Genomic DNA, 12,064 nt, shown 5'->3' with positions numbered 1-12,064 from the left:
ACTTTTGGAAAAAAAATTCGGTGAGCCTTTTGCCTAGGGTAAAATTTTAAAGCACACCACAAATTATTTGTCATCGTTTCTGAAAATCGAAATAATGGATGAAATGGAGGCAAAATACGAATACTATTGAAGCAGTTGTTTGTAACTATACTATTTACTATAGATTTCCTTCTTAGGCCCATTTAAAGTCTTCTTTATTGGGTAATACTTCATATTTTTTTCTGCTTCTAACAATGAAAGAAAATATTTTGGCAAAAACACAAAAGTTAATCTAAATAAGTAACCTCAATTATACAGTTTAAGTTTGAACCGCAATTTTGAAGCTTATGATGCCCATTCATCTATTTGGTCTTTGAGGGGCAATTGGACAATGCAACTATGTTTGACGGACAAATCTTAAAAAACGATAATTTGGAAAATGCGTTTGGAGTTTTGCGCACGCATTTGCTTCGCTTGAGGTGCTCAAATTATGCAATTGGAAAGCAACAATTGTATTTATAAGATATTTCGTCTTTTCTTTTGAAATATCTAAAATAAATTTGTAGAAGAACTCGAAATTTAATCTTGATTTATATATAATTTTCATATGTACTTATTGTATATGAATATGGTCAATAAAGTTTCTATCTATCTAATGATATTGTTAAGTTTTGCTTGATCTTTTTTTTGTCATATATATCAGAAATTACTACTAAAATGAATATTTGTGAATTTATTTCAGTTTCTGGTGATTCGTTTCGAGATTTTATTTTTTATATTATTATTAACATAATCTTAATACCTTTTATATCTGAAACTAACTAAGAAACTGATTGTCATAATACTCTATCCATCAAAATTTCAATTTCAGTTTCAATTCAAAGATATTCTAGATGACTCTGAAGTCAGGGTTACAATAAATTTAAACTACATATTTTCTTAATAAATATGATTGAGAATATTTGTGATTTAATTAAACATATTACAAATTCTATCGATTCTTAAAAATTAATGACTCAATTATGCGTTCCGCATTTGTGGTATAGTACAGCGTATCATATATTCTGCTCCCACGAAATCTAATGTTTACTTTTCAGAAATTTTTGGATGTAGGATGGCTCTAGCTCCGTATATTCGCAGCCTCTCACACTTTGAGAGAATATAGATAGAGGTATCGTCCTCTTCGCAGTAGAGTTTGAACTTTGCATCCTCTGATAAACTTATCGTCTTCAGTCCACTTTTACAAGAACTCCAGAGTGTTTCGCAACTCATTGGAATATTTTTTGTGATTATCTAGCTTATCTAACTGAAGAAATAGTTATCGTTGCTTCAAAGTACAAACAACAAGATTTGCAATGAACTTTTTTGTCTATTAGTGAGTCCATGTTTCACGGCCGTAATATTGGTCTGTAAATTGCATTATAAACGTATTCCTTGAGACTCCTCCTTTATTTATCAATCAGTGATTTATGCTGTAATACGGGCTTAAGGCATTTTTAATTTATTGCCTGGTTTTTCTATTTCTGTCCTGTATTTAAATGTGCTCACAGTTTTAATCCTATGTCCTTCTATTTCTGTATTTATTGTGTGTTGTTTGAGTTCTATTACTGCAGTCTTTTTTACCTTTATGATCATACCAATTTGATTTAGTGTGTTGTTCCAGATATCAAAGTTTTTCTGTAGATCTTTGATGTTTGTCGCAATAACTCTATCTTGAGCTTAAGCTACTTCAGATATTTTCACTATTTGGAGGTTTTTGTATCCAATTCGCACTTTATTTGATTTGGATGAACATATATTTTCTATATTTTCTCGAAATATGTTGGAAAGTAATGGATGCAATCCTGCATCTTGTCTTACTCCTTCCGTGGTTAGAAAAACCTCTGCAATTAGGTTTTTACAAACATCATGGTTGATATTTGGTTTATATTGTATTTATATGTAAATTTAATACCCTAGCATTTCTGTACGAACTTAATATCCCTCAAAAATTTGTACATTTACTCTAAAATACTACATAAGCTTTATTAGAGGTTGTACAAACAGATATTTTGCACTTCACTACAGCAAACAATTTGAAAGATTAATAAATAAACAGCTGAGATATAAAACTGATTCTTCGTAATAGATTTGGATATTTTATTGGTAAATTATTGATTTTGACTTTTCACCTATTTCAATTTTTGAAATATATTTAATTTAGTTAAATTTAAGTGTTTAGTTGAAGTGTTAACAATGTTTCTTAAAAAACTGTCCATGAATAAAGATTGGTACGACAAATCCAAGATAAGTTTCCAAACATCAATAAAAACTCATGAAAGGATAGATAGAAGAAGAATATGATATGAAAAGGACATGAAAAAACTAGTGTAAAGAAAAAGGAAAGGAACCTCGTAGTAAAATTTAAATCGTGTTATTGTAATTAGGATTCCAAGGGAAGCCGAACCTGTTAGATGTATAACTTACGTTAGGCTTATGTAAGTTAGCTTTCTGACAGTGTTTACAGGAAGCCCAAAGAGCAATCTTGTAATTAACAAAGTTTAGTTGCGCTTTGTGAAATGTTCTTGCCGGGAAATTAGAGATCGTGATGTTAGACAATGAACGTGTTCGTTTTTGTAGGTACTTTATATCCGCGTTATTTTAAAGGAGAGTATTAACAATTGAATTGCTCTAGAGATTAAATAGTTTCTAATAACGTTACGTAATCAGTTTAAGAAATCAAATTGTAATTTGTAGAGAGCTAATTTGAAAAGCACGAGAAGAGAATAATTTAGAAATTGGGTTATTTCTAGTGGAAAATAATTTAAAAAATTAAAAACATGTGGTTCAAAATAAAGCAAATTGTGTATATTATCGTAATTCGTTTCATATTTTGGCTCATCTCTCAGTAATCCTCAGAAAAACAGATACAAAAGCAAACGTAGGGAGAGAAACAAAGATTATTCGACGTTCAGAGAAAGTATTGGATAAGATTGGATAAATTCGAACAAACAGCAACAACAATGCGCAGCGTCCTAATCTAACATCGAATTTCTAGGAAGGTACAAAGATCTTCATAGTGTTGTAAATACCCCTTGGTATGTACCTGATAATGTAGCAACCGTCCTCTAACTAATTGTGGATAGCTTAGTGAGAAAAATGCTATGATCCAAGCGATCAAAGGCTTTGGAAAAATTTGTATAAATGGCATTACCATTATCTAAGTTTTCTGGCGTGTTCAGCACATTAAATTCGATTGTAATTCTAAATATAAGATTATTAAATGAAGAAACCATTTGACCATCTTGGATAATTCTTATTTATGTTTATTTCTAAAGTACCAAGTCTTCATTCATATCTCCAGATTGGTATTATTTTCCATCATCCGGTGATAGATATTCTTCGAAGATTCATTGAAGCAGATCTAGGAATCAGTTTCTAAATTATCTTCTCTACAGTCATCACATTAGTTGCAACTGTCTCTTTGTGATCGACCAGGTGTCTTTTGAGGGCATTTTTAAGAAAAGTTTCATTAAACTACGTCAAGACTGTAAGGATCCTGGGGTACTGTACAATTGTGTGCTTTATCAAATATCGCTTCTCCTGTTTAATGAATGCGTTGGAGAATTGTCATGGTGGACTGCATCACGTCAATAATCCAATGTAGAAAAATATTTAGTGACGATGTTTACGCCTCACAAAGTTCATTCAGAATTTTCGACGGAAGATATGATATATTTTTGGGCCAAACCTCGTATAAAAGAGAATATTTTTAATAAATTTTGTTTAGTAGCACGGTTTTTTTTTTTTCGTTCAGAATTTAAAAATTTTTGCTAACGCAATTTAAAATACCTGGAAGGCATTTAATTATAGTTCAATAATCCATTTTTAGGCTTACCTTTATAGTAAGTCTTTTGAGGGTGAGAACCTCACGAAAGCAACCCAATAACGTCGTTGCTATGTATCTCTATACTCTCTATACATATATACACTTATTGTTTGACTCCGGAGAATGGATGTTGTGGTATTTCCGTTTGCCTGGAGTGCCGCTTCCGGTTACGGGACTCAATAACACGATCGGCTTGTTTATTTTCCCATTACTTGATGAAATCCATGCCTCCTTATTTGTACAGTTTCTCAGTTTTTTTAATATTTTTACAATAATTTTCTTTCTAGAAGAATCTTTTTTGTTTATACTGAAAGAAACAGTGTAGAACTATGGCAATTTACGTCAAACAGGAGCTTTAGATTAGCTGCTTTTCTATTTAATGTATTCTGTTAGTTTCAGTAAAACATTTCGTATCTTTAGCTTATCACCAATACGTCTCCGATTGCAAGTTATCGTCTTCGGAGGCTGAAGATAAACTGTTCACCTTCAGTCTCTGAAGACGAAAACTTGGTTATCGAAACGCGCGTCAGACTGAGTAATTGTGAGTGTTTTTTAGGTCAAACAATGATGCATCGTTGTAATAATACATGTTAAAAATAACGAAAAATGATTCTACGAAAAGTTTTGCTGGTCAACTTTATGTTTCACCATGCACAGCACGTTTCATTTAACAGCAAAACAACAACGCATTCCAATTACAAAATGTTGTTATTGAAGTTGTGTTTAATAAGTTTTAACTGGAAATTTGACTGACGGTAAGGTTTTGCCAAAGCCAAAAATATAAATAATAGCCACATTTGATATCATTCATTTGATCTATTGAACTTTTCATAATTAAATCGTTCGTGACTTCATAACCCACTTAAAATTTCAACAGGTCGCTCAATTAATATCGGATTCGATGCGGAAAGTTTTACACCGTATTCCACAACTGGGATGATTAATTGAGCTGGCTGATATGCTTGATGATGTATGTATATACATGGAGTAATGTTCCTGTATCACTTTTCTGTATCACTTGATACCCCTGTATCCAATTGCTGTGTAATAAATGTCATCAGTTATATTATATTGCCAAAATTAAAGTGTCAATGTACACGTTAGAGAAAATGAAAACATGAAATTGTTGTAGGCAAATCAACATACTGGAGTGTGAAAATTTGTTGAATTTTTCGTTTTGTACTTTATTGTTACCTAAAAATCGGGAATTTGTACTGGATAAATTATAAATGGATAATTAAACTAGATACATATTCTTCTAGTGTGAAAATCCTCATTTGAATTCTACACCAACACTCAAAATTACTCTGTAATTCTAAACTTACCTTCAGTCTCTGAAGACGATAATTTGGTTTTCGAAACGCGCGTCAGACAGTCTAATTGTGAGTATAGTTGGTGTAGTGGTGGTGTATTCAGTAAGGAATCTTTTTAATAGGCTATGGGAGAAAAGAGTTTGATGTGGGTGTTAGGAGGTCATTTTGGACTAAATATATTCAAAGTACTATTTATAGGTGGTGTACTTGAAGATATTTTTGCCAAACAATTGCAGTCCATATCTCTGAAATTGACAACATCAGTTTCTCAACAAGTTTCGTGGCAAATTGTATTCGATTATGTTAAACGAGGTAGCACAAACTGAATACACTGTTTACACCACCACTACTCCAAATCTGAAATCTCTATAGACGATAACTTGGTTATCGAAACGCGCCTCAAACATTGTTACTAGTGAGTGTTGGTGTAAACAGTGTGTTCAGTATGAATATCACCAACGGTTCCAGAAATTCCACCTTAAAGGTAGCACAAAGCAATAAAGGTACTGTTTTGATTTCGTACTGTCTATTGTAAATTTGCGTTGTATCATGGTACTCTTATAATGTCCACAAAATTTGTGAAAAAAAAACTCTGCATGTGTGTATCCATTGTATGATCTACAGATCTTGGTCTTAACATTTTTCTGAGGACAATTTAACCCTTTTGCTGCTTTTGACGCACCTTGGCGTCTCTAACGAAATTGCTTTTCATTTAGACGTGCTTGCGCTCATTGCTCGCCCCATAGATTCCGGAGCACTAAAACCCTGTACAGAAAGGACGAATTCGCCACGAATCGTTATGCAACGTACTCGTGGTACTATAAAACTTCATTGTTCATAGACTAAATTTGTTATCAAATGGTCGCGTTTTGGCACGATTTTTCGTACTCGTGACATACGGCGCATTAGCCTTTTGTGGACGGTGTTTAAGGCTATGTTTATGTCTAGTTCGAGGCGTAAGCTTAGAGCGAGTGAACGTATCGATGCTCGCGGCGAATTCGCCCTTTCTGAAAGAAGTTTTAGGGTAACGCAATAGACAGTTTTCCAAATATGATTTTTATGGAATCCAATGAAATTATGGAGCTTAAGTGACAGAAGTGAATTATGTTTTGTAGAGAACAAAAGTTCCATAGTTTAAAATAAGGAGGCTAGTGTTTCCTTAGCCCTTTTGATTCCGCTGTTAGCTTTCACATCACACACTTATTCTATATAACTTATTGTGGTACAGTATGCTACCGGAGTGTCGTTGAATGCTACCATCTATCACTCCAAAAGCTCCTAACCTAACCAAACCTATTCTAATCTTATCGCCGACCACTCCACATCACACCAGAATTGATCACTCTCTCTAGGCCTTCGACCATCCTTCTTTTACCATTGCAAACCCAATTTTCCCGTAAATTCTATCCTAAATTACGTGATTTCTCACTGCCCATTCGAAAATCAACCTTCATAGAGCAGCACTTTGCTCGAAAAGTACAGAGCCTTCTTTTTTAGGTCAAAACATTATATCACAGTGATATATTTCTATTTTTCTTTGATCCAGGATCTCTTACTTTACAGACATTATTCGTTCAAAGTATGGAAATGCGTGAATAGGTACTTATAAGATTTTTTAACATAAACTAAGCTTTCATAGTGTCTTAAATTTTAATGGCAATCTGTCAAGGCATGCGTAAATATCATTCCCAACTTGGTATTGATAAATGTTGACATCTCCAAGTACAGATTTGAAGCTTTCCACATAACCCTCGTTGCTTGATACAAAATTAATGAAAAATGATGAAAAAATGGTGTTTCAGAAGAAATGTATATCAAAGACTTACCTGAAAGTTTTTACTATTTTAAAGAATAAAAGATTTTCGAAAAATGGAAGATGTTTAAATAATATTCATTGGAAATATTAATGTCTTTATTAAATTTGATAATTCTACAACCACCTATCGAACAAATTAACAATATTTACATTAAACATAAGCAACAAAAACATTTTCATACAAAAGATTGTACAGAAAGAGGATACAAATGGAAATAATTAACTAAAATATGGCTTATAAGCTACAGCGAGACGATTTAAAATTTTTGTTGTATATATAAAATGCGAAGAGAGATTTTTTTCAACCCCAATTTTTAGCCTAAAGCGCAGATTTGAATTTCGGAAACGAAGCAAAAAAGAGCTTTCTCCAAAATTATCGAACGGGCATCAAGTTGTTGATCGGTGGGCTTTTATTTTATCAGTACAGATCAACAGCAATAAAAATGGTTGTTAGTTATCTAATGCACAATTTTTAATGAGTTATATTTCAATACTCAATAATTTTACTCCATGATTAGAAGTACGAGTCAAGGGTCAACATGTTTCGAAATACATTTACAAGATGTTTAAACGAGTTATTTAACGTATTATCAATCCCTATCATTTCGTACGGCGAGCCTACGGCGATCCTTCGTCGAGCCCGTGTGCCGCAGTTACGAGCCATTATACAAACTTTTGTTTTCACATAAGAACTGATCTTCAGTCGCCCTGTTACCGGTTGTCGGTTGTCTAAACGTAAAGATAATCTTGAATACCCTTGAAATGATGCAATATACTTTTCTGAAAACAGGACAACGAACTAGATAATCACAAAGCTCGTTTGATGCCACTATGAATATTTCGATCAGAAGTATTGATAATTATAATGGATAACAAACATCCTGTGCGTCGTATCAATCAGATTACTCGAATCCGCCATCTAAAACCTCTCTAGGCGCTTCCCATCAGATATTATCACCTACAATAAGGTAATACGCAGTTATCTTCAATGAATAATTGCTCAAAGTTATTAGAACCGAATTTAATGAACTATAATTTGCTCACAAAAAAGTATTTCCACACAGTTCCATTCTATCTGATAATCTCAAATAACTCTCTAGTTTGTGATGTGATTAATACAATGATTTGATCGACGTATGTGAGTCGAATATGGTGTTGAACGAAACTTCCAGTTATCATAAATGTTTGCAGAATTCTCATAATCAGATAACGCGCTCCAAGTTACTCCCAATGATCAATTACAATGAGCGATATCCGTATATTAAGAAAGTAATAAAAATATTTTTTTACGTTATGAATGTCCCACCAAGAAAAAATTCATTTACTTTGGAAAATGACATCCACGTTGAATTAAATCAAAGTTTAATCACGTTCCTTGTATCTTAGCTACATCGAAGAATATTTAATTTGGGCATAATTTAATTTAGTTAGATATTGAAAGGAAATATTTTGATGACTGATTTTTTTTTAAAAGACTTTCAGTACTCGGTCAAATTTTTTTTCAAACCATATAGATCAATTAAAAGAAAAAGAGGCGCAGTGGATCCTAATTTTATAGATTAGATTCATCGGGGTTTTCCATACGTTAATTTTTATTTTATTTTATTGTTACTGTAAAAATAAAGACACTAAATGTGTTATTACTACTAATAAATTATAAAACTAATAGACTCTCACTGTATACTCTTTTAAAAATTAAATATATTATTTAAAATAAGAAAAAAACCATAAATAAATGTAGTTTGAATCCTCTCTTTGACAACTATGTTTCAATTTTGGTTTATTAGGGACTATCTGAGCCACCGCTCGGCGGTATACTCTCGAAATCATAAGTTTGGATACCAACAGGTTGCGTCGGACCACTTCCTGATGTTTGGGATTCGGTGGTTTCAACAGCCGTAGAAGTCTGTAATAGTTCAAATTATCTTCAATGGTATATATACTACATTTCGCCAAAAAAGTATCACCATGATTTCTGAGCATTGTAATGAGATAGAATAACTATTATTGCTTGTATGAATGTCTTAATTCGTTTTTCAATTTAAAATACTAAAAATTATTTCTTTTAAAACTAAATAAATCAAATCTGTAACAAGTGTTGTCTCCTCGAGCTCTATCACACCACGACAAGAAATTTTCGACCAATTTTGTTCACTCAGACATCAACACCTCTTGTATTCGTTGAAGGTTAGCAGGTATCAAAATCTGTGGATCTCACCCTTCTGTAAATATTTTCCCACACATGTTCAATAGAGTTTGCCTACAAAAAAGGCATAAGCAACAACATGTGGCCCTTATCTCACTATAAAGTACCTATAAGAAGTTGAGGATTCTAATCCCTTCAAGATATTCCTGTCCAAAACTGTTCCATTATTAAAGGTCTTAAGTTGAGAGAAAATCACCTCTTCTTTGAATGGGTATTTTCCGATCTGAAGTATATAGACAAAATCTAGACCCAAATCTTGAACATTCCAGTACGCTTGTTCTAGTACGGATCTTAGCCTAGCTGTACGGTGTTCCGTTAGAAGCAATGCCAGCTATCTGGTTCTAGTGCCAGCATTTCTTCAATTTCTCACGATTTGTCAAATCTATAATTTCGATTTCGAAATAACTGTTGTTGTTTTTCCGTCACATGTCTTCTTTGTGAAGCTTACAGTCTCAAGAATCTATTGACTGCAGATGTAGTAGCCGACGTCTGACTGCATCCATCTTCAAGAACAATTTTTCTTAACAATTTGCTCCCATGGGAAATTTTTTTTGTAATTGCTAATAGTATAAAAATTATAAAATTCCACGAAGGCTAATTCTGTAAGCAACGTTGCCATTTCTACGGGTGATACGATACTTTTTTAGTAAAGTGTATTTAAATTTGACATAACCTTAAATAATTTAGAATAATATTTACCGTTTGACTGGATTGACTCGAACTTATGGGTTGCGCAATGGTACCAACTGAAATTGTGGTTGTGGTAACTGTATTTGTGGAGGTCGACGTTGCGGCTCGCATCGTCGTACCTGACGTTTGGGTGGTGGCGTTAGGTCTCACCGTCGAAATGAGGTCGGTTATTCTTCTTGCGGCCACTGTGATAGCGTGCGTAGGTAACGGTTGATTAGTATTACGTAATAGGAACTGTTGGAAATGGGCTTGTTGTAAGATTACTGGTAACTCGTAATGATGAAAAAAGTACACCATCGAATGCTGGAACAATGAAAAAAAAAACAGTGGTCATCTCAAATTTATAATCCGGAACGTGACACTATGTTAAAATGCTAATTTATGTCTGCTAGACATACGTTAACTACAAAAGCTAGGGATTTATGTACATATTCCAACTTTAGAACGCAAAGAGACTCGGATTTATATATCTTGACTGACAGTAACTGGTAATAAGGGTTTTTATTTGATCCAAAAAATACCCGATCTGATATATGGATAGCGTTATCATGGAATTTCAATTCACAACTAACGAATACATAAACTGACTAAAAGAAGAAGCTCCCTATGCTCCCCAATGCCTTTGAACAACTACTGAAAAGAGTGGTATTCCTGACAGTATCTAAGGTATACTGAAGACCAAGCATTGTTCAAACCAAAGGAAAATTAACCTCCCCATTATAAACAAGAAGCCGAGATAACAAGAAAAACGATCGGAATTCTGCTGGAAGATTAGCAAAAATTAATACACACTTGAAAGAAATGGGTAAAAGAAGCGAAATTTTTCGAAGCTCTCTCGAAGATGCTGCGCAACTACCTGAATAACAAAAGATCAAGATCAAAAAGGCTAAATCCAACATAGAGTGCAGAAGTACCAAAAGAGGCAGCTCTCCCCCCTGGGATCTACAACAGTTGCACGGCGGACATCCCAAACAAGAACTGTTTTTGTAGAACCACATCGAGTATCTAGTGGATAAGCAGAGGATGACTATCCAAGCTTAAACGGAAAAACAAGTTCCACGTTATCACGGTCACTGTTTCCATCTTTAGCGGCATAATTCATTTTATATAGCCGTCGCAATAAGCTCCAAACCCAACAAATCAACAGCCAGTATTTGTACCACAAAGTATCTTCCGAGAGTTGAACTTGACGAAAATGAAAAAAATCATAAATAACTGTATCAAGAGAAAATTCCAATAACTGAAGATTCATTCCAACGTCTAGCTGTAAAAGTTAATGTACTGCACAGGGAAAGACTAATCCATGTAATCAAGATTGGACTTAATCTAGCAGTCACCAAGAAGGAAAAGAACCCGCTAATCCGTGAGTATTGGCAAGTTCTGGAATTGGCAAATCTTAGCAACTCATAAGGAGTTAGTGGTGCTAAAAGCAAATTATATTAAAATATAAATAAATGTGTCTTTTTGGTAGATTCTTTCGAAACCACTCTCATTTATATATTGATGTATACTTTGGGCTTCGGCATCAATTCAACCCCTGGCAAAACATATACAATCAGAATTGTTCTGAATCTTTGTATGTTGTTGTCTCTAAAAGAATATATTTGAATAAAATTGTTTTGGAATGAACTTACATTGATAAATATCCATTTGAAGAAATTTATTGTTTTCTTTACCAAATTCTCCTTACTTCCATCATTCATGTTACAATTTTTTTACGGATATAATATAAAGGATACTGATTTGGAAATTTATTGACAAATGTGTCAAATAAAGTGCGTCCCGTTTCGATTAAATCGGTACGTCAAAACAAAGAGAACGAAACAATTACTGAGAAATAATCGATTCGTATTGAATGATATGCTTGTTTCGATAGTTGCGAGATCATGAGAAATGATTGGAAATATTCATAATTGAAAAGGATTCTTTTATTCTCCATCAACTAATCTTCAAGAAATAAAAATATACTATAACGATGATTTGAAATTATTTTCTCGACGTAAATTTGAAAATTTAAGTTAAATTTAAATTGAATATTACATGAAGTGTGCCTGTTTATGATAAAACTACATTTTATGTGATGCATATTTTATATATGTCTAAGAATTTTCATATTTCAGAATAACATTTCATCCAGAAGTCAATGCAGGTACTTTAGCTGATGGAATTCGCCTCGAGCGCGACACAATACA

General features: G+C 33.2%; 1 protein-coding gene across 1 annotated transcript in view; it reads right to left on the bottom strand.

The window, feature by feature from the left end:
• Positions 1-7,058: 7,058 nt before the first annotated feature.
• LOC130444748 (membralin) overlaps positions 7,059-12,064 on the bottom strand; it is a 121,968-nt gene continuing 116,962 nt past the window's right edge. Inside the window, exons 10-11 of the mRNA XM_056780027.1 lie at positions 9,882-10,175; positions 7,059-8,882 (exon numbers count right to left, since the gene is read on the bottom strand). Of these exons, the coding sequence (XP_056636005.1) occupies positions 8,760-8,882; positions 9,882-10,175 (417 nt within the window). The 3' untranslated portion in view covers positions 7,059-8,759. The remainder of the gene's footprint in view (positions 8,883-9,881; positions 10,176-12,064) is intronic.

This window comes from Diorhabda sublineata, chromosome 5, assembly GCF_026230105.1.
Source record: "Diorhabda sublineata isolate icDioSubl1.1 chromosome 5, icDioSubl1.1, whole genome shotgun sequence".
NCBI lineage: Eukaryota > Metazoa > Arthropoda > Insecta > Coleoptera > Chrysomelidae > Diorhabda > Diorhabda sublineata.
The sequence above is the reverse complement of the archived record's forward strand: the minus strand, read 5'-3'. Positions and strand labels throughout refer to the sequence as shown.